Consider the following 24,312-nt stretch of genomic DNA (forward strand, 5'->3'; position numbering starts at 1 on the left):
CCTTCTTGTAAGAATACTGTAAAATACCTCCACAGCTTTCAGAAACCAAATAATTGTTTTAAATGCACATAACATCACAACTAGCGATGTGCTTCCTAAACTGAAAATGTAAGATGGTAGGAAAGACACCTGAATACAGGCTTCAGATTTTTAATCTGGATTTTAGATGATCAGATACCCACTTAAAGTAATGCAGAATCCACCTTGCAGGAGTCTCACTCTTATGGGATCTGCACCAAGATCGAACAATTCCTACACCCTCTGAGCAGCCTTCTAAATTCAGCTTAAATTACCACCAGCATGGCAATTTTAATATGTTTCCGTAGTTGCAGTTTGTCCAACAAAGGATCCAGATGAAACATTCATGAATATCTTAAAAATAAACTAAGGGAAACACTAACAGATACATTTTCTTTCACTAGGATAACATGTAAAAAAAGAAATCATCAGGAATATGGCATTTCATGTACTGCTAAATGTCAGGGTATGGAAACATAATTCATGAAAAGAGACCTCTAAGACTGGATGTTAATGTTCTTTTGCTCTGTCCTAGACCACATCCAACATGGTGCAATAACAGTGACTTTCAACAATCCTGTTTAAGATTCAGCTTTAGTTTAGCGGCCCTGTCCATTTGCCCCTTTCCCTCAATGAAGTTCGTCATCCATCGTGTTACAGTGAATTGTACATTTGCTAGTTGCTCCATTTCATGATATGGTGCTGTGGCCAACAGGTACGAGACTGAAATGACCTATATATTTCAATAAACACTTGGCAGCTAAGGTTAACAATAATACAATGATAAATAATATAGGTTGCAATATGTGTAACCTTGGAGAAAAGCTCTTGAATACTATTTTCCATTCTTTCAGTCAAGCAGTTTCCACACATGGAGCTAAAATTCTTAAAAGTTACTGAACTTCCACAGAAATGAAATGAATTTTTCAGGAAGAGTTAAAAATGATTTCTTGTATTTATAATTAAAAAAATCAAATTTTGGAATAACTGGAATCATTCAATAAAAATAGCATTTGGATCTCCAATGTAATCAAAAAAGCCGGTAGGTCATTTTCTCATTTTTTAAAAATAGAATATGAGTAAACATAAAACATAGCACAAATGTATTTTTTTTCTTTATGATGCCTTAAAATGTTAGGTGCAATTCAATGTTTTTAAATTAACACCTAATCCATTTTCTTTGGTTTCACTGGTTATTTCCTTAATTCCATTATCAAAATCACTTTCACATGAAACATGCCTAGGACGTCACTTAACTATTATTAAAATCTCTTACTATTATTAACTATTTTATTAACTTACTATTATTAACTATTATAATCTCTTAACTACTATTAAAATCTCTCTTCAAAGACGAATAAAAGCAAGATAATACGGCTATCTCAAATTTTGGTCTGCAACTCAAATAATGATACAACAATACACCAAGTGGAAATAACACTCTGATTTGTTGTGTGTATCTTACTCCATCCATGCTAAGCCTACAATACCTTTATAGACATAACTAGTCTGAAAGTAGTTTACATGAAGGCTTAGAAGGAAATATTAACTACAATTTTATTCAAGCAGTATAGATTAAATATGAAATATCAAATACATATTAAGCTGCTTGTACGTCATTGATTTAAAACTGAGCAATTTGTGAATACTGAATGGTTAAGGGATTGCCAGAGTAAGGACTGAAATGGTGCAAGGATAGAGAGAAACTGCTCAACTTCCAAGAAATGGAGCACCAGGATATATATCATAAACACAGGCACTGTTACTTTTGTTTTGAGAATTATATTATTTAGAAACACATTTCTTAGGCGTGGGCACATTGAAAAATCTTATGCACACAATAAGTAAAAACCTTAAGATCTTACTGTCATTTCTGAGGGCGTTATTCAGCAGCTGGAAAAGTGGGAAGCTGTCCCAGGAGTCCTGTGGCTGTGCCTCGAGTGCTGAATCCATATCAACAGAATACAGAGACAAAAACTTCTCTGCATGCTCAGCCAATAATTCTGGCCACCAAGCGAATGCCTGCAAACATGACAAAATAGAATTACTAAACACGAGTCATAAAGCAAAGAGATGTGTTGTATCTATGGCAAAATATATTTGGATATGTCACTTCATGTCCTATCTCATTTGGGAAGGATGAACAGGCCAAGTGAGAAATGTGAAAATATTTTATAAAACCTTGCATCAAAAATGTAAGAAATCAAATAGATTATGCTGCGAAAGATGATATAATCAGAACAAAAATGTAACACAAAATAAAAAAAAGGAGTATAAATCCCTGCAACTCTTTTTGCCAGAGAGCAAAGAAAAGCATGAAGGCCTCATCCTTGAAAAATTACTGTATATGCTTCTTTTGATTTCATTCAATTCTAAGGCTATAAGTAATCAGATTAATTTATTTTTCAAATAAATTCTTGTGAATATATTTTGCACTCATTTGTTAATTAGAAGGGATGGCTTTAGTGTGAAATTTTATTCCTTGAAGTCTAAGGGCTTTTTAATAGATACAGAGCGCTTTTTAATTCCTATTTTTGCCTTAAAGATGTCAGCTTCTCCTGAGGAAGACATCCAGTTTTCCTTCCACAGATGCTATAAATACATCTTTATAAATTCACTAATGTCTATATTAATTTTCAGTAACTTAACAACACGTTGGAATACACAGTTTTCTTTGGTAAAAATTTAGATTCTTGGGTAATCCTAGCTTAAAAGAAGAGAAGAAATCTGTGAAAAATAGTGTGTCAGCAAGTAAAGCCAGCTCCGTATTAAAGACTGCTTCACATGTAACTCTTGTACCTTTGTACTGTCACTTAAATCTAGGCTTTGAAAGGTCAGTATTGAAGCCGAGTATTGGATCAGAGGGAGCTGTATGATTCCGGAGTTAAAGATGAAAGCGAAGTGAGCTTATGAAATAGGATGAATATCACATACTGCTGAGAGTGTTTTGCTCAGAGTTCACAAAAATAACTGACAGTGAGAAATACCTACACATACTAGATAAGAAAATGTCTTTGCTTTCAAACTTATGCCCCTCATTTTGAATATCTCATTTTGAATATTTTTGAGTTGCCAGCATGGAACATACGTAGCTTGATCTACACTAGTGCTGAGTTCCCACAACTTCAAATAAAGTCATAGAAATCCTCGCTTGCATTTCTGAAATGCAGGTCCTAGGTAATGTAGAATTATGCACTCAGGCCTGAAAGGCATCAAATAAAAGACAACTTCTGAAAAGTGGTCTACAAATATGTTTTTGCATCCTGGACTTTCTGATGACCGCCTGTAATTCTTTTTGACATGGGGCAAATGGAGAAAAGATGAACTGGCAAGAGGTTTTAAAGAAATGCTGAGCATCCTCTGCTATTACTGAAAAGTACTTTGTGTGTTGCAGTGTTGGGATTGAAGGATGCTGATTGGCACCATAGTGAAAATGACAGATAAGTCTTCAAAATTTTTGGCAAGAGTTTGAAATGGAGTCTTTTTCCTCAAACTGGAAGAAGTTTCTCATTAGTAAATCCTGTTTAAATGGGAGCTTATTAAAGGAACTGATGACTTACCCTAGAAAATAACTAAATGCAAAGAAACAAAGAAAGAAGAAACGTATACAGGCATTGGCAGGTGCCCCTTTTAGGCAAGCAAAACTCTTTTCAGAAAATATTGCCAAAAACTCAAAACAAAGCAAAACCCAAACCAGAAAACCAGCACATTTTGTTTCCATCTTCTTCCCCTTTGCAAATGACACTTTGAACCCAGACAGAAATTCTTCTGACCCTCTCAAGAACTACCCATCATTGCTTAGGCAGCAAGGAAGAAGAATAGAAAAAGAAATACTACAGATAAGATAGTTGTTCAGTCTTTATGGATAATATGAAAACAGGCTAAAGGCAATTAGCAATTGGTGACAGGCATTCTAAGAGAACAAAAACATTGATGGGCTTAAAGGAGGACTGAAGTTCTCAGATTCTAGAAAGACACACAAATGTGGCAGTACAACACCAGAAATCATCAGAACAATTTATGCTATACATTCAATGCACAGTTCCATGCTATAAACTGTGAAAAACAATGCTTAGTTCATCAGGAATCACATACCTCTCTTCCCTTTGGGAATCCCAGAAATTTGGAAGTGTTATGAATTAAAAAAAAAAAAAATCTAGTATTAAAAAATGTGATATACTATTTTAGAGATTACTGGTCCTTTTCGTCAACTGCACCATCAAACACTGAACATTTACTTAACATTATGATGTGAAGTCACTATACTTAATCTTCAGTTTTGAATAGGGAATGTATAATTCTGTGATCTTGTTCTTAGATATATTTTAATATTGAAATTCTGCATGCTCTATAAATTTCAGCAAAATTGAACATTTATTACACGAATGAAGGGGAAAATAATCTTAAAATTATCTTTATTCTTTTCAAGCTGTCTTAGATTAGATTGAAAACTTTTGCTGAATTGCTTTTTCTGAAGGCACATGCAAGATATTTACCCTTCTGAAAAATACCACATCTCTGACTGCAAATAAGTAGTACGAAAAGTAATCTTTGAACAAGGATGTTTAATCATACATGTATCATTTGATCTGTTTCTTCTGTGTTCTTTTCCACAGAAGTCTAATATTTTTACAGTAATGCAGGTCCTCAAAAGACAAAGACAACAATATATACATTTTATTAAGTAATCATTACAGAGTAACACAGTGGCAACAGTAGTGCAGAACAGGACCTCCAGGGAATTCATTTCAAATCATTGAAACAGCTGTTTCTTCAGTATAAGATAAAACATCTATAACAAGTTCACACATGACAGATGTAAGCTAAAAACTAGATTCCATAGTGTGACATAAAACCAGATGTTTTGAATGATCATATTTATAACTATATATACTAAATCATGTTTATTCCTTTGCATATTTTCCCCAAAAATATTTATTGAGTTTTTTGAGAACATTTTTAAAACAATTTCCTGAACCTTAGAAAACTGTATGTATTAATTAAATGTTAATAGAATACACAATTGTGTGTACCTGGTCAAGTTTATTTTTGTAATTCCTTGATATAAAAGGTGCTATAATTCTAAATATTATGAATATTATGGGTTCTGTATCATGAAGCAAAAGACTTGAGAGTAAGAAACATGAAATTTTCTACTTCTTCTACCTTATAATGTCATTTTAAAAAGTGCAAGTTTAAAAGCAGTACTTTTCCAATCAATGGAAGAGCAATGTGAATGTAATTATTATACCCATCATTATTTTTACGTTAAAATCAAGATCTATACAGCATGATGAAAACTAGCATTCAGTTATATTTTCTTTCTATTTTGAATGAGAGGTGAAAAGTTGGAAGAAACAACTGTATAAGGCTATGAATGTTTTCCATACCATTTCACCACCTCCAGCACAAAGATGCTTTCTCTATTTTATGCTCTTTAATTTTCATTTCTAAATCTACAGTTCATTCAAGCGAATTGAAGTAGAGTTTTATTTCACTTCACTTTTCATAAGCTTCAAGTCTCTTATTCCTCTGTAAATGTGAACTGCCTTAAACATATGTCAGAAAGTAAAGCTAAAATGTTTGTTGACAGAATTGCTTCGCATCAGGGGAGAAAAAAATCTAGGAAGAAACCATTCTCTCCAGCAAATGCAGTTACGGCCTCACCTCTGAATGATGTTCTTCATTTTGCTGCAATACTTCGATACAGAGTTCTGCAAGGTGAAGAACCTCTTCCAGCTTTCTAGCTGGTGTTGCTTGGTTCATGGTCTCTATATGAATATAAAATGCAAACCAAAATTCCTTTATTTACAAATAAGATTCAACACTAAGAGAAAACAATGTCAGAAAGGAATGGGAATGGTGCAAAGTTACTATTTGCTGAAGTGTAAGCAATTTCACGTGTTAAGGACAATCACTTAATACAAGTAAATGCAGCTGAATGTCCAGATCACTAGAAAGAGAAAATACTTAATTCACAAAAGAATCACTGATCATTATAAACATCTGATTTAATATGCGAGAACTAACAGGTGCATCAATGTATTAGATGCTCAACTTGTGCAACAAGCAAATTCTAATTCTCTTCAAGGTCAGATATACAAAGACAGCAGACAGCAGAGACCTTTTTTGTTATTGTACCATCAGTACAATGCTGTTCCCACTAGATGACTCATTACTGTCATCAGCAAGCTTCACGCATTTTGCAGCAGTCAAAAATTCCAAAAGTTTCATCTAAATAAGACGCTACATTTTAGGTATATTTAAAAATAAGAAAAGTACAATACACAATAATTATTCAAAAAACTAATTTCTAATAACTAATTATTCAAATAACTAATTTTCTACCTGCTGTTCAGCAATGAGTGAATCTGCATTCTTTTCAGTACCATAAAGTAGCACTATAAAATAAAGATGCTATAACAGAATTGACACAAGCTTACTAAAAACTCCACATAAAAGCAAACAAGGACAAATGCAAAAGTTACAAATGACATGAGGATCACTCATTCTACAGAGCAGACTTCAAAAAGAAAGCAAACAACAAAGGTAAAACAAATGTAACTAAAATTCTTACAGGGCAATTAAACTCAGTTTAGTTTTCAATTTAAAAAAATTCATAGGACTAGATCCCAGGAACAGTCATGGGAGATAAGGGAAGAGACCAACTGAAATTTTCTACAATCATAGTTTAATCAGTGAAAGTAATTTGTCCAACTACATAATTTGTATCTTCAGGAATAACTTCAGTATTAGCTATCTGAGCTTGTTTACTTAACAAAGCTCATGTCCCTAAGCGTAAATCATGCGATGGAAATGATATATAATCATATATAAAGTATGGTCACATTAACCAGGTTTGCAGAGGACTTATGAAGCTGATAACACAAGGTGAGTGAGGGTCTCAGGAATCCTATTTTCTCATTTTCTGTGCATGTTCATGGATCACATGAATAGCAAATCACGTGAATAGCAAATCACATGAATACACATCTTCATATGCAGAAAATTCTGCTGACATTTCTTTCCCACTTTATGCATTCATCATGACATAGAACATTAGCAGATTAATTTAAAAACTTACATAATCTCCTTGGTGTCAGTAAGAATATCAAACTGCATGCACTAAATATTTTTAACACTTAACATTTCTGGCAAGTCAAAACAACTTTTCAGACATCTTAAAGGCAGGTGACCTTGTCCAGTTCTTCAGCACTAACACACTGATGCATAGTACCTTGATGAAATATAGAGCTTTAATGCAATTTTTGAAGAAACATTGGATTAGAACCGCCACCAAGCATCTACTTAAAGGTGACTACAAGACACATTGTTTTCATGCAAAAAACAAAGCAGGCAAATTAGTGACTGAAGCAACTAAAAAAAAATTTTCAAATCTTATTAAAACAGACCACATAAACAGACATGTTCAAATAATATGAGTTCCAAAACCACAATCTAACTCAAGAAAGAGTTATTGTATGAACATGGACTAAGCACAAAACACTCACCAGGACACAAAACTACATTCACACTGTAAACATCACAGTTATTAATACTGTATTGAATTTGCAAATTTGATACTGTAGAACAATTATATGAATATAACCACAACTATATTAATGTATTATGTCAAGTGAGACTAGAAAGGATTGGTCCAGCCCCTATTATTTAGGTTATAGTATAAAGACTGCTATTGGATTCAGACTTAAACAGTGTTTTCTATGCTTATCCTGGACTGAAACTGCTGTTTCCTTTAGTGGTCAGTGTCCTCCCCTCCCTGAACACACAGCAAGTACTATCTGTACAGCTGATACATCACTATCAGTATCAGTGATGTTAATGAGTCTTAGGAAGAAACCAGTGATATTAATACAGAGCACGACTGGCACATCTGATTTCAGCATAAACAACTCATTTTATTACAAATTCAGCCTGATCTTCATAGACCTTACCACTAACCAAGTAAATAAAATAATTGCATTCACAATTGCATTCATTCCTAATGCAACTAAATAAGCTGTAAACTATTCAAAAATTACATCCTAGAAGGGCTCCTCTAAATTAGTAAGAAAGTAATTCTAATAATTATATTGAATCTGATGTTGCATTTTTACATTGGAGTAAGTTCACTATTCCACACCTGGAATAAGCTCAGGATAGCCTAAAAATGGCTATTGAACAGACATCATTATCAGTAGGGAGAGCAGGAGAAAGACCATAGATTTACTAGCTAACTATAAGATTATCCTGAACCACCACTGTGACGAGATCATGACGAAGAGAAACATGGTCTCAGGGAAGTATTAATTCCATTGAGCAAGGCACTGACAAAATGCAGTTCTGGTCATCTGTGTTGAAGTGATGAATTTTGATCAGAAATGGCATTGAAAGGATAAGAATTCTGAATTTCAATCAGAAATGGCACTGAACAGAGAGTCTGGGTTTTTTTCGTGTGTGTGTTTGTTTGTTTGAAAGGCATAATAAGCCTAATAAAATGAAGGATGAAAGAGGGGATCAGAAGTGTTCCCACACAGGCAATGTGGGAATACAGTATTCCCACAGTGGGAACACTTGGGAAAGAGAAGACCTACTTATAATCAGGGATGATGCTGGAATAAAAATAAATCAGTCATGATAAATTATTTAAGCCAGAAATCGCAAGGATTTCAGTCATTATGGGACTAATGTTCACGAGTAGTTTTTTCAATAGGATTAGTGTGTTTAGGAGTAAAAAGAGGACGAAAACTGTAAATTTCCCTTTGAGGTGAGTATGGCAAATTTCTGAATGACGTTTCATGGCAGCAATTACTAAAAATGTGGGACAGATTAGGCTCAATAAATTCCAGTTTCAAGTTTGCATGAAATTCCCCATGCTATTTACTATTTACTAGTTTACTCTGAAACTATTTATTACTTGCTAAAAACATGCAAATTACTCTTGATGCTTCATACAGCTTTCGACAGTATTTTAAAAATAATTATTTTCCTGTAAGATTTATTGATAAGAAAAGGTGGCAGAGAATTGCACTCACTCTGCATCCTTGGACAAATCTCTCTAATTTTGTTGTTGTTTACTTATTCACAGAGTAAATCAATATGTGCAATTTCATTTGGATGGTATATGCTTCCCTACATTTCACTTAGGCTTCGTCTAAAGCTTCCTTTTTCATCTGTAAGTTACCACATCAGCTAGACCTTTTTCTTTGTAACTAAGGACCTTTCACTTTCCAAAATCTAGTGAATATGTGTTATGGATAACCACCATTTACATGGGTGTATAAACAAGCGGCCACAAAGTAATTTGAGAGAAAAAGAACTAAATATTAACGTTTTTTACCAAACAAGTAGTATATTTGAAATATGAGTACCAATAAACTGTTATCTGGAAGTTTTAGAACCTCCAAAAATCTGAGGAAAATACTGTGCTTGTCTTTATAAGCGTAAAAAAATTACAGGAATGGAAATCAGTGCTGTCAGTTTTCATTATATTCATGATGTCTTTCTCCCCACAATTACTAAGGGTTGTTAAGATGTGTTTACACTGCTCAAACTAACAAGCTGCAGCAGGAGTCGAGTCAGTAAATATGCTGCTTGACATCTTTTAGAAAATAAACAGAAAAAGCCATCAATCATCTGTTTTCAGCTTCACATTCTGCTGAAATGAAAAAGCAAGCCAGGCTTTGCAAATAATGGATGCTTTCTCAAGTATGCATTATCAGTGAGTCACACAGGTACCAAGAAAATATTGTTAAATGAGCTAAGTTAACTGACTAAAATGCTACTGAAATGACAAGGTGACTGCTTCATGGACCGATGGAGCCTAAGGCCACAAGGGACTGTCAGATCATCCAGTCTGACCTCCTGTGTCACACAGGTCAGAGAACTTCTCCCCGTTCCTCCTTTCTTGAGCCCATCAGGATGTCTACAACCTAACAACAGTATGTCTAAAACCTAACTTAAGCTTGCTTTCCAGAAGAGAGTTTATCCTTGAAGACAAACGCACAATTCACCTCTTTCTTTTTCTCCCCAGCATGTAAGCTGTTGAACGTGTGCGTTTAATTTCTCATTGGCACTTGCTGAGCACAGGAATCTACTGATTAAAGAGGTGATTCTCCTCTTTGGGTATGAGTACAGTGCAGCTAGGAGGTACCTGTCTCTGGCCTGCCAGTCTCCCCCCGTGGCACAGCATATATCCCTTACTGGTTTTCCCTGTACAGTATTTCATCCTTTCTCCTTTTCTTCAAACAAGCATATCCAGACCAAGACACTCAGGAGAGCCAACCTGTCTCCAGGCCAGAGGGTCTCCCACAGAACAATGGCAGGGATATTGGAAAAAAGGCAAGTATGCTGAGAGACCCTGAGTTCAAAGCCTTGGTGGGCTTACAGGTACCTTCACATCCAGACAGCTAGATGGAGCTGGAGACTTCTGTGGTGATGTTGCAGTTCAGGATTTGGTCCAGCTCATTTAATGCCAAACTGCAACAGAACATCCAGTTTGCATTTTGATCCTTCATGTAAGACAAGTGGCATTTGTTTTAATTTTCATCGGCACTGTTGCTCTGGTTGCTGGCAGGACTCAGCTGTTGTGCTACTTAACATTAATGCTACCAGCATTAAAGCCAGGAGAAAGTGCAAGATGTCTACTAACGGTGGTGTCTGACCATCAACTAATTCATTTCTATGCATGTGCCAGAATTAGATCCACAGGAGGGCAGATAACGTGATGACTGTTGGCTGTCAAACTCCTTCCAGGATGCGCTGCACACACACCAGTGCATGGCCTGAGCAAGTTTTGGAGTTTCTGAAGGAATATTGGCTGTTTGGATATTGTGCAGAGGGACCTAAAGCTTATGTACGTCTTTCCAAATCCAATTGTAGTGCATGGAGCCTAAAGGAGCTACCCTTTATTCTATACCAACTCTCTTGCCAAGGAATCTGACTGATTCACTCCAAATAGGAGCCTGAGAGTGAACTCATACTGATGCAGAGGGGATGACAGGGAAGCCCTGCAGTTAAGCACGCCATAATATTATTCGATAATACAGATACATCATAATTTGAGCTGTATGGAGCCAGCTCTGCTCCAGTAGGGCCCATTAATTCGGACTCTGACATGTGAAACCAGCAAGATTGCTTCTAGACTTGTATCAAAAGCAGTACAAACATAATAAACTGGAGCTAATATATTACTAGACCTGAACTGACTCTGCAGAGTTAATCCACAACTGGGATAATCCACCCACAGATAATTTTGATTTGACTGTGGTGGATTTTCTTGCAAATTCTCACAGAATTAATTCTGCATGAAAAAGTAAGGAGTGGACATCTGGGAGGACATCCTATATTCTTCTGATTAAAAAAAAAAATCTAGTCTTATATAAATAATGGAATTTAGCTTTAATTATGAAGCTGAAACCAGTCTTTCCATAATTGCTTTCTGAGAATTCAATTGGATTTTAAATTCTAGGGACAAAAAAAAAAAAAAAAAATTAATTACCATTGTCACCTATGTACAGAGAGATTATGAGATTGTAGAAAGTTAGAGTTCACACCTCCTAGCCAATAACCTATCATTTTATAAAGTGAGTCACACTACAATGTTTTCAGTTTTTTTAAATTTATCATAGTATTCAATGGAATTACCTTCATGGGACAATCACAGGTTGGGGGTTTTTTGTTGTTTTTTTTTTTTCCACCCAAAAAAAGGGAATCTTGGCTCATCGAAAAAAATTGAAACAACAAATCTGAAAAGTTAAAAGCAGAAGAAAAAAGGCAGAGATGAAAAGAAATCTCAATTTTTAATTGCTGATCAAAGGCACTTAATTTATGATTCTTTGTATTCTGGTTTTGGCAACACAGATACAAGCAGTTGGTATTTTCTTCTCTTCCCTCACTTCTAATTTCTCTTCAAAAGGGGAAAGAACTAATGTTCTCAGCACTTTCTGTTCCTGTGGAATAAAACTCAGAGGTAACAAACATGGCAAACTGAAGGACTCGATGAGTGAAGAGACCTGAATAACTGACGTACTAGACTGAGAGAAAACTGACACTTGAAAGTGAGACTTAGTAATAAGTGTTTTTAAAAAATCTAATAATTTTAAGAGTCTAAATTTTAGGGAGTTACTGAAAGATGACAAGAACAAATCTAATGCCGGCAGGTAAGGAGGAGAGAAAAGTGATGTTGACAATTATTAACTTTAAAACAGATTTTGAAGAAATGACTAATTGAGGGTATAAAATGAACAGAAAACAGAATAAAATGTAACACAGATTTGCAAAGGTAGGCCGCACTAGACTTGTGCAGTAGCTTTTCTTGATAGGATATTTTCTTATAAAAGAAATTCAGTAGATCTCATCTATTCTGACTTTAATAAAGCATTTGATACTGTGCCTCATGGGAAAACTACCAGTTAAGCTGAAGAAAATGAGGATTAAAAAAGAAACTATGTGTTGGATAAAGAAGCTGCCTCGAGAAAGGCAATAGGTAGCGTTGAGAAAGAGCAAAGAAAGGTTTCTTGAGGAATTCCTTGAAGATCCATCTTAGGCCTGAGCTTCCTTAATATTTTCACCAATGACTTCAGAATAAATATTAGGAGTGCACTGATAACAATGTTGTAAAACACTGGCAATAGACAGCAGGGTCAAAATGCAGTAACAAGAATTGGATAATTCCAAAGAATGGAAGAGAGAAAAAAAAATTAATCCTTTAAGAAGGAGGCCAATACATTTTGACACATGAACAGCAATAAACATTTGCTATAAACTGGGAACTTGTCAGCTGGAAATGATCAAAACTCTGAAGACTGGGTTGAATTAGCTTTTCACAGAACGGCTGTGTGCCACAAACATGATATAGACATCAAAAGACAAGTGTTTCTTGAATATATTAGATTAAACATTTCTGGTATAATAGTACTACCAGTACCGTGCAAGGCATCTTCCAGGGATGACTTTGCACAGTTCTTGTCAGCAATGTTCAAGAAGGTGGAATTCCGACTTTAATAGAGGAGGGCTCCTAAGATGATAAAAACGAAGAACAGGAGGCTAAAACTCTGAGATAAAGTGATGAAAGCCTAGGTTGCATGAGTATAAAACAACTGTCTAAAAATGTATCCCAGGGCGAGAAGGAATTGGAGATGATGAAATGCTAATGAAGGAGGGAACTATCCCTCCTTCATTAGGGATATAGAACAAGGTGAGCATGCTAAAAACTAGGAACTAATTTGACTGTAAGGTAATTCCTACACCTATAGAACAAACAGGACTTGAAATGGCCTTCATATGGGTGAAGCAGGGGGCGGAAAAGGGGAAGAGCAGTGACAAAGTCTGACTCAGCCCAGCTGTTAAGAGAGGATGTGGGTATGTTTACGAAGGAGTATCCAGGGGTTCTTTTCCAGACTTCTCCTCCAAAACTGAAATTAGGGATATTTGCCCATATCTTCTTCTTTCCATTTAGTTGCACAACAAACAGGGACCAAGAAGGTGTGATGCCGCTGTGCAACTCATTCGTTTTTGTTTGTTCAGTGAAATGAACATGCATGGAGAGCTTTAATCAAGCCCTCTCCAGGTACAATGACTCTCTCCACTTGCCTTCTCAATTTCAATAATGTTTGTAGTGTTCTTCTTTTTAAGTCAGATAGATCCTTCTGAGCCTTGAGGGCATTTACATACTACCCTTCCTTTAGAAACTTGTATGTAATGAGTATGTTAACGATCGATGTCCTTTAAAAAACAGAAAACTTGAGTTGCTCCTGACCTTCTACTGTACGGAGTTAACAGTTATTCAGTCTTTGGCAGTCTGTCTGATGGAAAGAAATATTGGGATGACAACTGTGATTTGTCTTTGAGCAATTGCACACTACACAGTAACTATTTGCTCTGATTTTAATCGAATTTATTTTCATTCCTTTTATTAAAACTGATTGGCAGAAGCAGCCCAGTATATTCAGTTACTATAGACTTTTAAAAAATGAGTTAAAAGACAACTACCTAATAATTCAAATCTTTACAATGTGTCTATTGCCTCAGAAATTAATATCTACAGACAATGACAAATACTGCTCTGTTCGCTTCACAGCCATTTACCACCTTAATCCCTAACCTAGTCCCTTTATTTCTCCACAGCAAGGTAATGTCCTTGTGCTGAAAAATGTATTTACATGTAAGTTTCTATCACTTCTCTTAGGCAATGACAGCAGCATTAGCAGAGTCCATTACTCCTCAGCCATTCAGATTTCAAATAAATTTAAATGGGGAAACCCATTCATTTCTGAGAAGGAATAAAGAAAGTATTTCATTACTCTGTGTGTGTGTGTGTGTGTGTGTGTTAATGGATGTATATAAAATATAAGTAAAAAATCTGAATTCTGTATAAGGAAGGCCACCTTTTTTAAAGGAGAGAAAACAGGTGAGGAAGGCATGCAAATTTCTATAAGCTGTTCATTGGGTGCTATACAAAATGAATCTGAAGAATGCTATTTGTCTCTGGCCTCAGCATCTAGCAGGTCCAGTTATGTTCAACATTATCTACAGGAAGAGTTAACTCAAGTTAAATACTGAATAAGACAGGAAAATGTGCCATACACAAAATGATCTAAAAAGTACTTTCAGGTAGTGAAGTCTCAAAGGCAGCATGTGCTGAAATGAAAATGGTTTATACTTAAAAAGAGATTTTCACATATTGATGCTGTGATCATCTCCTTGACAAATTATAAATCCTTGCTGCAACTACAAGGGCATTATATGAGAGTTCTTAGACACAGTTCAAAATTATAATAGTAGGCTTGCTGCTGTTCTCCTCATAATGGCAATTATACTGACTGAACAGATTAGCTACTCATGAGAATTTCAGCTGTACTTGTCATAAGGAATGACATGCTGAACCCTGTAAAATTGTGATTGCAAATGTAATTTTTATTGAAAAAAGCTGTTCTATATTCATAATAGTACAACGACATAGGAGTGCTAAATAAAATGTCATCCTGACTGCAAACAAATCCTGTTGATGCAAGTGCTGCTTATACCACTGTGTCTGCCATTAAGAAAGTAACCACTGTCTTCTGGGAAAGCATTCAGAGTCATGTTCAATTGAGACTGCGAAAATGAGAGCACTTGGGGAACAGACCCGGGAACCTGGCAACCACACTGCTGAAAAAGGATTCTCGCAACAGAAAGAATTTGCATGTTCACCTCTGTATTACCTAACAAGGACACTCCTGCAATTCAAGATTCTCTGTATAGTATCTAGTGCACAAGTTAAAGGGTAAATAACAGTTATCAAGAAATAGTTTTTCCTTATTTTCCATGACAATGCAATATAGGGTATTAGAGCTAAGCATATTGTACATCAAGTTCATAATGAAATCTGTAGGAGTTTAGCTAGCAACACCAACAGAAGCAGGATTTGGCCCTGTTAGCCAGGCTAAAATACAATTTTATTGGGATTCCTTTCAGCTGCTTCATCTTTTGCATCAGAGAAATGGGTTCAATAGGACACAAAATTCTGGTGGAACACAGTCTATTTACTCCTTTCAATAAAATTAATTTTTCTGAGTTGTCTGATTAATTTTCAGCTGCATTTTAGTCAGAAGCAGAATTTAATTAAGCAATTAAATTATAAACACAGCCTATAAACCTCTAGCTTCACCTAACTCACATAGTGAATTTCCATTTACTCACTGCATGTGATAGGCTTTCCTCTCATTCATTCTCTAATATAGTTATTTGCCAGGTCACTTAAGGGACAGCTTTGCTATCCTATCTTAAGAACGTGGCAATAGTTTCTTTCAAAGCATGCATAAACCTAATGTAAAATGATTGAAATCAGGTACAATCTTTTTTTTTTTTTCCTGTGCTTGTAACTGTATGTCATCTGTGCTTAATGGTCTAGATTTCTGACTTAATGAGAAAAAATAAGAATAGCAAGCGTGTGGCACAAGGAAGATTTGTACTTGAGGTGATATGCATTATACAAAAGTGTACAGCTGAGGTTTTAGAGCGCAAAGGTCAAAGGACACAAACTCTAAAATTAGTTTTCTCATTTCACAAATTAATTTCAACATTTTTCTAAATTTCTAAATTGAAGAGATATTTTCTTCAATACCTACAGGCGTAAAAATACTAAATGGAATATTTGTGCTATCTAGCTTTAGGTATCTTACCTAGTAGGGAAACTGTCTTAGCGTGCATTTGTATTTGATGGCGTGAGATAGGTCCTTTCACAGAGCAATTGTTGAAGGAGCCTCCAAGCGCTCTGAATCACCTGCTTAACCAACCTCCCCCTGTTGATCAGAGGGGGTTGGGAGATTACCTGATCAACGTGAGCTCATATCAACTCATCCTAACAGGCTGTGGCATGAATACCCGTACCACCAGTGCATCATTTGCTCTCTTTTATTACAAATAGAGCTCTTCTATTTCGAGGGCATTTAAAGCTTTCAAATGAAAACCAGTGGAAGTTTTGGGAACCAATGGAATTTTTTGAATCTTCAGTTATGAACACAGACTTTAAAAAAGTAGTTTTTATAATTTGCTACTATTTTTTGCTTGTTTGCTGGCTAAAGAAGCTGTTCCTCCAAAAATGGACCATTTTTCTCCCTTCAAGCCCCTCACTGGCAAGGAGCTCCACTTTGAACTACTTTCATGCAACCTTTATAGTCATCAGCCCAGTCTGTCTTTCCAGATGGAAAACGATTTCATCCTGAGAATACTACTAAATCAATGCCCCTTCCCATAACTGTGGTTGATATTTGTGGAAACCCCACAAAGCATCATGATTAGCCTTGAATTGGGTCTGTGTGTATGTCTTTAAAAAAGGTAAGACAAAGTAGTGCACGCATCTACTTCTTAGTATATATATGCACAATCCCTCATACTTCTACACAGCCAATACTACTCAGCCACAAATACTACTTCAGCTATGCTCTTTTTATGATCACTCTGTTAAATACTGGGATATAAGCACTCAAAAAACATTTCTGCACTATTAGAGAATATACACCATATCAGCTTCATGAAATTAGGAATGTGAAGAACTACCATCCTCCCAGCCTTCAGCTATAACTAGAAAAATAAACATATTACTAAACAAAGCTGTATCAGAGAAATACCAGCTTTACAAAATTAGTTCTCCTATCAAGACCTTCATCAATAAATCCAGCAGTCCTATTAAGAAACGGATACCATTTTTGCTGATGACTATGAAATTACATTTCTCTAAATACACCTCCTGATTTTGAATTTAACAGCCAAACTTTTCTGCATCGCTTAGCTACACCTCTTTCACAGAAACTACAATTGCATCATATTCCAAAATATAAAATTATCTAAATTGCTAATAAATATGCACATCACAGTTAAGTATCAGTGTAAATGAAGAATGCAGGGACTATACTACATGAAAATTACTTTTAATGTTCACACATGTTCTGGTCAATATCTTGGTATTTTGAAATCAACAAAAATAATAAAACAACAGACACAACACACTACACCTGTAATACATGCAGACATCCACACAAATAGTAATCACCTGAGTCCTTTTCTGCTGTTGCTAAATGTAAAACAAAAAAAAAGAGAAGAAAAACATCATTACAGAAATATAAGTATTTTAACTTCATTAGAGAAGAATAAATACCAAATAAGGAGTTAAAATCTTAAAATCTTGAGTATAGCAGTGAGAGTCCTGACAGTCAGCTCACACAAGTGATGGGTTTTGTCAGCTGAGGGAGAAATGGTGTATGTTTTTAGGCAGTATATTTATATCTACCAGTCTATACATATATAGTCTATATTTTGGGCTCACTGGCTGAGTTTGCATCCATGTTGTGCCTGGGAATTTAGAAACATAAATAATAGTAAAAGAATATAAGAAAGTAAGAATATAAGAATATTATTTTTGTTAGAGCCTTCTTTGCATCTCTACTTTTTAGGTAGTTACTATTGGTCTATAGCTGATACTATCATGCAATAGTTGCATTTTAACTGACTGATATGATGTTCACTGAAGAAATATTCAAAGAATAGGACAAAAATCCCCCAAATGTATGACAGCTACATTTGAGGACATCAGTGACGTTATAAAGATAATGACTATATGCTTTCTGTGTGCAATTTGAGGAGTAAGCAATTAATGCAAACACTAACATTAATTACTATCAAGAGAAGAACGTAATTTCAGTGCACGGATACAATAATGCTCCCATCAACCTAAAGAAGCAGAATGAAACCTATTGCTGAAAACTATTACATTTATATTGGTAAAAATGTAGGATATTTGTAATGACCAGAGTATAGAAAGAGACCAATACAGGTCTCATCGCTACTGAAAACCAATGTGTTTAATTTTCTGATGTTATGATGCTGGAGCCCTTCACTTTCAAATAGTACCCTAGTTTATTCTCAGAAAAGTACTCAACCTATTTCTCGTTGAGGTACTAGACTTACATATGCAACTAGCTATTGTGCTTTGGGTTTACAATTATGAGTGTAAAACTCCTTAAAGAAATCTAGTTGTGTTTGAACCAAAAGACAATAAATCCAAAAGGAAATTTGCACGTCAAAATATGCCATGGGATGGACGGCAGTTTTATGTGCTGTTCCAGCTTACTGCAGTGTTAACAGTGTGCATATTTTAAAGTGCAAAATTTGCTACTTGCAGTGGAACTGCCACAATTCTCTAGGATATAGTTAAAAATCTTGGGCAAAGATGTACTTACATCACTGTAAAAAACTTTTCCAATCCAATTTAGTGTCAGTGAGTTTAGATATCTTTTGCATGCTTTTGTCATCTTTTAAAAATGCTTCTATTTTTATACCCATTATTTCAACAGGTTTGCTAAAAGACTGAAATACTGAACATTAAAAAATCCCCTTTATGAATACAGGAAGATAAAAACTAAGGAAAACAGTTATTTTTGCTTTTTCATTTTCCACAATAGATTTAATATTCATCCTTCTTCCTTTAACACAACATGATATCATAATTAATTATGATAAACTGGTTACTAAGATGGTTTCATGTTGTTACTCCCATGATATAATACTGGTTGCTATAGTGATGAGATGGGTTTTTTGTTAATCACTTGTGAGATTGGTTAACTCATGTTCTTCAGAGAATTTGAGTAGAAATGGAAAAAGGAAAAAAAGTTGGCTTTATAATATTGCTAAACATATGAGGCTTCTTCATTTTGCTGCTATGATAACTCCATTTCTTCTAGTGTATTGCTGGAAATACATGCTATAAAAAAACATAATAGGCATAAAATTTGGAATTTTTTAAAGCAGAATTCATCCTTTGTATATTTTCCTGTTAATTGACTCTACCTCCCAAAATCCAGTTATATAGATGCGCACACACTGTTTTCTACTCCTGAATATATCTGTACAGGTATATCTCAAGTTTTCTGTGCTTTATGGAGAATAACAGATGTGTCTTGACAAGGCATTTGACTATTATGACTTCCTTTTTGTTCTACATAAAGTTTACAAATAGTAGAATGACATTGTGTATCCTAGCCAATTTTTTTGAGCAAAATCTTAGTTAATTTCATGATATACTTTCGAGAACATACCTAAATTCCAGAAAACCTTCTGATTACTATCAAATTGAGTATTGTCCCATTAATTCATTCAGAAAATCAGGATGTAATTAAGGTTTTAATCATCAGATTATTATTATACATCTGACAACACAACAGTAAAAGTAAATAACACTTATCTATCTGTCTGCCTTATAAGTACACCAGAAAAGGATCTATACCCAGAGTTTTCAAGTTTCAAGGTACTGTCACTGCTGTTAAGGAAAGAATTTCCTGTCAGTAGTTTAATTACTAGAAATAGTTAGAGAAATAAAAAATAACCCGTAAACAACCTTTTAGATTTATGGAGAACTCAAAAGTAAGAACAAAGGGCAACTTAAATTAGGAAGTCCTAGTCTTCCATTCAAACAGGGTCCCAGGAGGCATATTAAAGCAATGAATAGGAAAAAGCTCCATAGTTCACCAGCTGAGATTTTAATGAGACATTTCCCCTCGCTGTGGAAGGGGTTTGTTCTGGAAAGGGAAAAGGCTGCTCACAGAATATTCAGTTAATAGGCATTGTTGGCTTTTACAGCCACTTTGGCAGTTGATTGCTGTACTAACCTTCTATTTTGGCATATTCTGTAAGTCGAGTGTAATTGATCAAGGCAGCCTTCTCCAGACATTTTCTAACCACTTTCTTCACCTCTTCTGCTGGTATGGGCGTGGCAATATCTTTCATTAAAACCTGTGCCAGAGACAATTATACCGCTTGGTTACAGTCCTTACCCAAAACCCAGGGGAAAAGGATAAAAGTATCCTAAAGTTACTACAGATCTGACAACGATTAAAGGCAGAAATCATAAAGGAACTATTTCAGCTGGTGGAACTAGATATTTGTCTTCGAAGGTTTCTGCTCAACTCTGGTTTGACTGCCTATATGGTATTTATATACAATACCCCTACTGCTTGGCATCTTGCAGCATGCTAGTGAGTCTTCCTTTGGGTGACACCAAGACCAGTGTAACAGGAGCATTCCGTGGATGGGCTGGATCATGGTGCCCACTAAAGATGCGGACGTGGAAATTTGCTTGGTTCTTGCCTGTGGAAAAGCTTCCACCATTGCATAACCATCGACTCTTCAACAGTGTAAAGGAGAAACTGTGAACACCACCATCGGAGCTAGCTAATACCAACTTGCTTTTCTTCCTTCATAAAGTTATTCAAATTCAACATGTCCTTGCTGTGAAAAATAGTCATCTATAGTAGGCAGGGAAAACATTGAACTTCTGGCGGAATATTTTATTATGGACAAGTAGAAGAACAGATCATATAAAGCTTTTCAAAACCTGCCAGTTTTTAAAGCCTATTAATTTTTAAAATACAGCACTTTGATATAATGGATCAACTGTTTCAAGTGAGGTAAACTGAGAATATATACCTCTTTATATGAATGCAACATTATATACTCTGGATTACTATTAAAAATGGAATAAATATGGTTAATAATTCACTTGCATTTTTACTTTAATTCTATACTCCATTAACTTTCAACAGGTAGGTGTAAACAAAACTTAGTATGTTTTTACCATATTTTAATGTAAACAATAAAATTTCAGATAACTCACAACCTTTTAAAAATGCTTCTCCAATGGATCCCCAGACAAGTTACACCCTTATAAAACATATCTAAAAATTACTGTTAAAGGGAGGGAGCAAGAGATACAGTCTGGGAAGAATAGGGTAGAAAAGAAACAGGTTCAGCAACAGAGAAGCTATTAGGAAGATATTGTTGCAAAGCAGACTTCTTCCATTACTTGCACCCACGTATGACATATCTACCTTTGTTAACTTGCTTCTTTTTAATGAATAACTTCTGGGTTATCAACAAGTGAAAATACAGTATTCAAAACCTTTTATTCTGGATCTGATTTTTTTTCAAAATTTTCAAAGACTGGTAAAATAAAATGTTTCTAACCCGTTCTGCATCCACAAGTATAGGAATGCCCATTTATTCCCAGTCAAGACTGACAATGGTGTTGCCTGAGCACCAGACAGAGTACCATTGCCATTTGTAACAGCAGGGACAGTGAGAGGAAACGGCTGTTTCATATAACACAAAGGAACCTACACAGCACTACAATCACTGAGATTATAAGTGAAAGAAAACATATGTACCCAGACTCTCTACGTGGTTTTGAACATGGCAGAGGTTTTCTAAGACAGAATCTCTATCCATGGAGTGTTCTGCAGTACAGAACAACTGACGCTCCCCCAGACCAGATCTCTCAGATTTTGGCAAAGCTATATAGACTGGGATCTAAGCTTTTTTTGAATTCATACCTTCATCAGGCTCATGCTAATACAATTCCTCTGGAATCTCTGCTGGAATTTAAAGTCCTCTTTCCTCAGAGATGACTGAGGTGCTTTTACCATTACAAGGTCTTCTCCATTCCAGTCAATACAAGAGGATTTGCTGGGCAGGAGTTTATATTTATAGCTGCCCATTTCAGTTTTGCTGCATATAGCTTTTTCCTCTTGAATTGACTCACATTATGCATTTATGGAAGATTATTTGGATTATACAGAAGTTTTTAATGTCACATATCAGTATAGACAACATCAGCAGCATAGAAGCCATAGAAAACAGGAAAGGGGGGCTGTAGAGTAGACTTGTACTACTTTAGAGGTAATGCTGGGTAATCGTTAAATTATAAGGAAACAGAGAGTCACTACAGTGGCTTGAAGTGAAAGTCTAACAAATAAATCCATCAGAAAATGGCTGTTTGCCTCTGTGGAAGACAATGAGGAAAAAACCTCCCAGTGAACAATTAAAACCAGTAGCAAAATACCTGCAAAGACATGAGTCTGCTTTCAGCAGCCTGAACGCAAAAGAAAAATGCAGGCTTAGTACTCAAGCAGAATTTAAAACATGTTCTCAAACTTACCCTTTCAAGTAATGAAAGTGTGGCTTTTAAAGCTCCTTCAGGACGTCCAAAAGGGAAACAGTATCTTAAAAAGTAAAAAAAAAAAAAGAAAAAGAAAAAAGAGGAAGAGAAAATGATCAGAATTATAACACCTAAGTTAAGAATTTACTTTGAGACATAACTGTACACAACTTGCATTAAATTATGTTAGCAGAAGACTCCCATACACGAAGTACTAATGAAAGCAGAAGGCCTCTTCAATAGTCTACCATGGAGCATATACATAGTACAGCAGTATCAGCCCACCAGCAGCTCAGGCCTAAATACAGAAAAAATACAAAAGGTAAAAAGCATCACTTCCACTTTCTCAACTATGAAGGATATTTAATGGTCTCTGATGAGCTTAATTGCCATCTTCCTGGAAAGAGGTACTGTTTCTCATGTAGCCATGACAGCTACTGGAGCTGTGAAGCAGCACTCTGTATATGATATCTTGTTTTAATATTGGATTAAGATAAGGATAAAATGTCAGATATTTAAGTTTCTAGAGATATATGGGAATAAAAATGCCTGCAGGTATTCCATAATCTTTCCTATTATATTATAAACAGCTTGGAAAAGCATTTGTCCTGGTTTTGGTTGGGATAGAGTTAATTTTTTTCTTAGTAGCTGGTACAGCGCTGGGTTTTGGATTTAGTGTGAGAATAATGTTGATAACATGCTGATGTTTTAGTTGTTGCTAAGTAGCGCTTATCCTAAGTTAAGGACTTTTCAGTTTCCCATGCTGTGCCAGCAAGCAGGTGTGCAAGAAGCTGGGAGGGAGCAGAGCCGGGGCAGCTGACCTGAACTAGCCAAAGGGATATTCCATACCATAGAATGGCATGCTCAGTATATAAACTGGGGGGAGCTGGCCGGGAGGGTCAGATCGCTGTGGGGGCATCGGTCAGCGGGTGGTGAGCAGTTGCATTATGCATCACTTGTCTTTTCTTGGGTTTTATTTCTCTCTCTTTTTGTTATCTTCCTTTTCATTCCTACCATTATTATTATTATTATTATTATTATTATATTTTATTTTATTTCAGTCATTAAACCATTCTTATCTCAACCCACAATTTTTACTTTTTTTCCTATTCTCCTCCCATCCCACTGGGAGCGGGGAGGAGTGAGCGAGCAACTGCATGGTACTTAGTTGCTGGCTGGGGTTAAACTACAACAGCATTTTATGTTATCTTAAATTTTATCAGCTACAACTTAAACTATACATAATTCTGTCTCGATACTTCTAAAACTATGTAAATTAAAAAGTGATCCCATTCACAGCTTTTTTTTCATTTTTGTTTACTGAATGATCCAATATATCAGCTTAATGAGACTACAATGTGCAGGCAACTGTAACCTTTCTTAATCCTGTCTATAAAATCTTGCTGGGATATCCCCAATTGAAAAAAGGATTTTTTACTTTGCTGAGATTATTTTTTTCTTATTATTACTCATTGAGAATGGTAGCCTCATATTCTAATGTTTTCCAATAGTAAAATCTTTTCTTATGATAAAAAGATTTAGACCAGTGAATTTGAGATATACATTTTGGTCAGCCAAAATAAAGCCCTGTAAATGAGGTCAAAAAAGGATTTCCTGCAGCGAGAATTCCAGTATTTGCTTTGCCTCATTTTGTTTCTTTCTTACTGTAGCGCTAACAATTTTTGAGGACAGGTTAACAAATCAGCAAAGCAGATTTAATGACCCTTAGGCATTAAGTCATCTTAAAACAGAACACATCTTTAGGTGTTTTGTCTCATCCTCCCTTTGCAGTATGTTTCCACAATCCTTGACTTGTCTTTCCCACT

The 24,312-nt window shown here is 35.4% G+C and overlaps 2 protein-coding genes across 15 annotated transcripts in view; one reads left to right on the forward strand and one right to left on the reverse strand.

Moving 5' to 3' along the window:
* Nucleotides 1-24,312, forward strand: part of WNT16 (Wnt family member 16) — an 873,674-nt gene that overhangs the window by 536,220 nt on the left and 313,142 nt on the right. The window lies entirely within an intron of this gene.
* Nucleotides 1-24,312, reverse strand: part of CADPS2 (calcium dependent secretion activator 2) — a 327,121-nt gene that overhangs the window by 61,852 nt on the left and 240,957 nt on the right. For 5 of the 14 annotated variants that reach the window (XM_050892946.1, XM_050892983.1, XM_050892963.1 and 2 more), the window contains 6 exons: nt 22,487-22,550; nt 20,163-20,286; nt 17,552-17,572; nt 5,686-5,789; nt 4,114-4,122; nt 1,884-2,040 (listed from right to left, as the gene is read on the reverse strand). In XM_050892946.1, the coding sequence (XP_050748903.1) occupies nt 1,884-2,040; nt 4,114-4,122; nt 5,686-5,789; nt 17,552-17,572; nt 20,163-20,286; nt 22,487-22,550 (479 nt within the window). The remainder of the gene's footprint in view (nt 1-1,883; nt 2,041-4,113; nt 4,123-5,685; nt 5,790-17,551; nt 17,573-20,162; nt 20,287-22,486; nt 22,551-24,312) is intronic. The other 9 variants (XM_050892956.1, XM_050892948.1, XM_050892976.1 and 6 more) reach the window with 3 other exon arrangements.

This window comes from Gymnogyps californianus, chromosome 1 (assembly GCF_018139145.2).
Source record: "Gymnogyps californianus isolate 813 chromosome 1, ASM1813914v2, whole genome shotgun sequence".
Taxonomy (NCBI): Eukaryota; Metazoa; Chordata; class Aves; order Accipitriformes; family Cathartidae; genus Gymnogyps; species Gymnogyps californianus.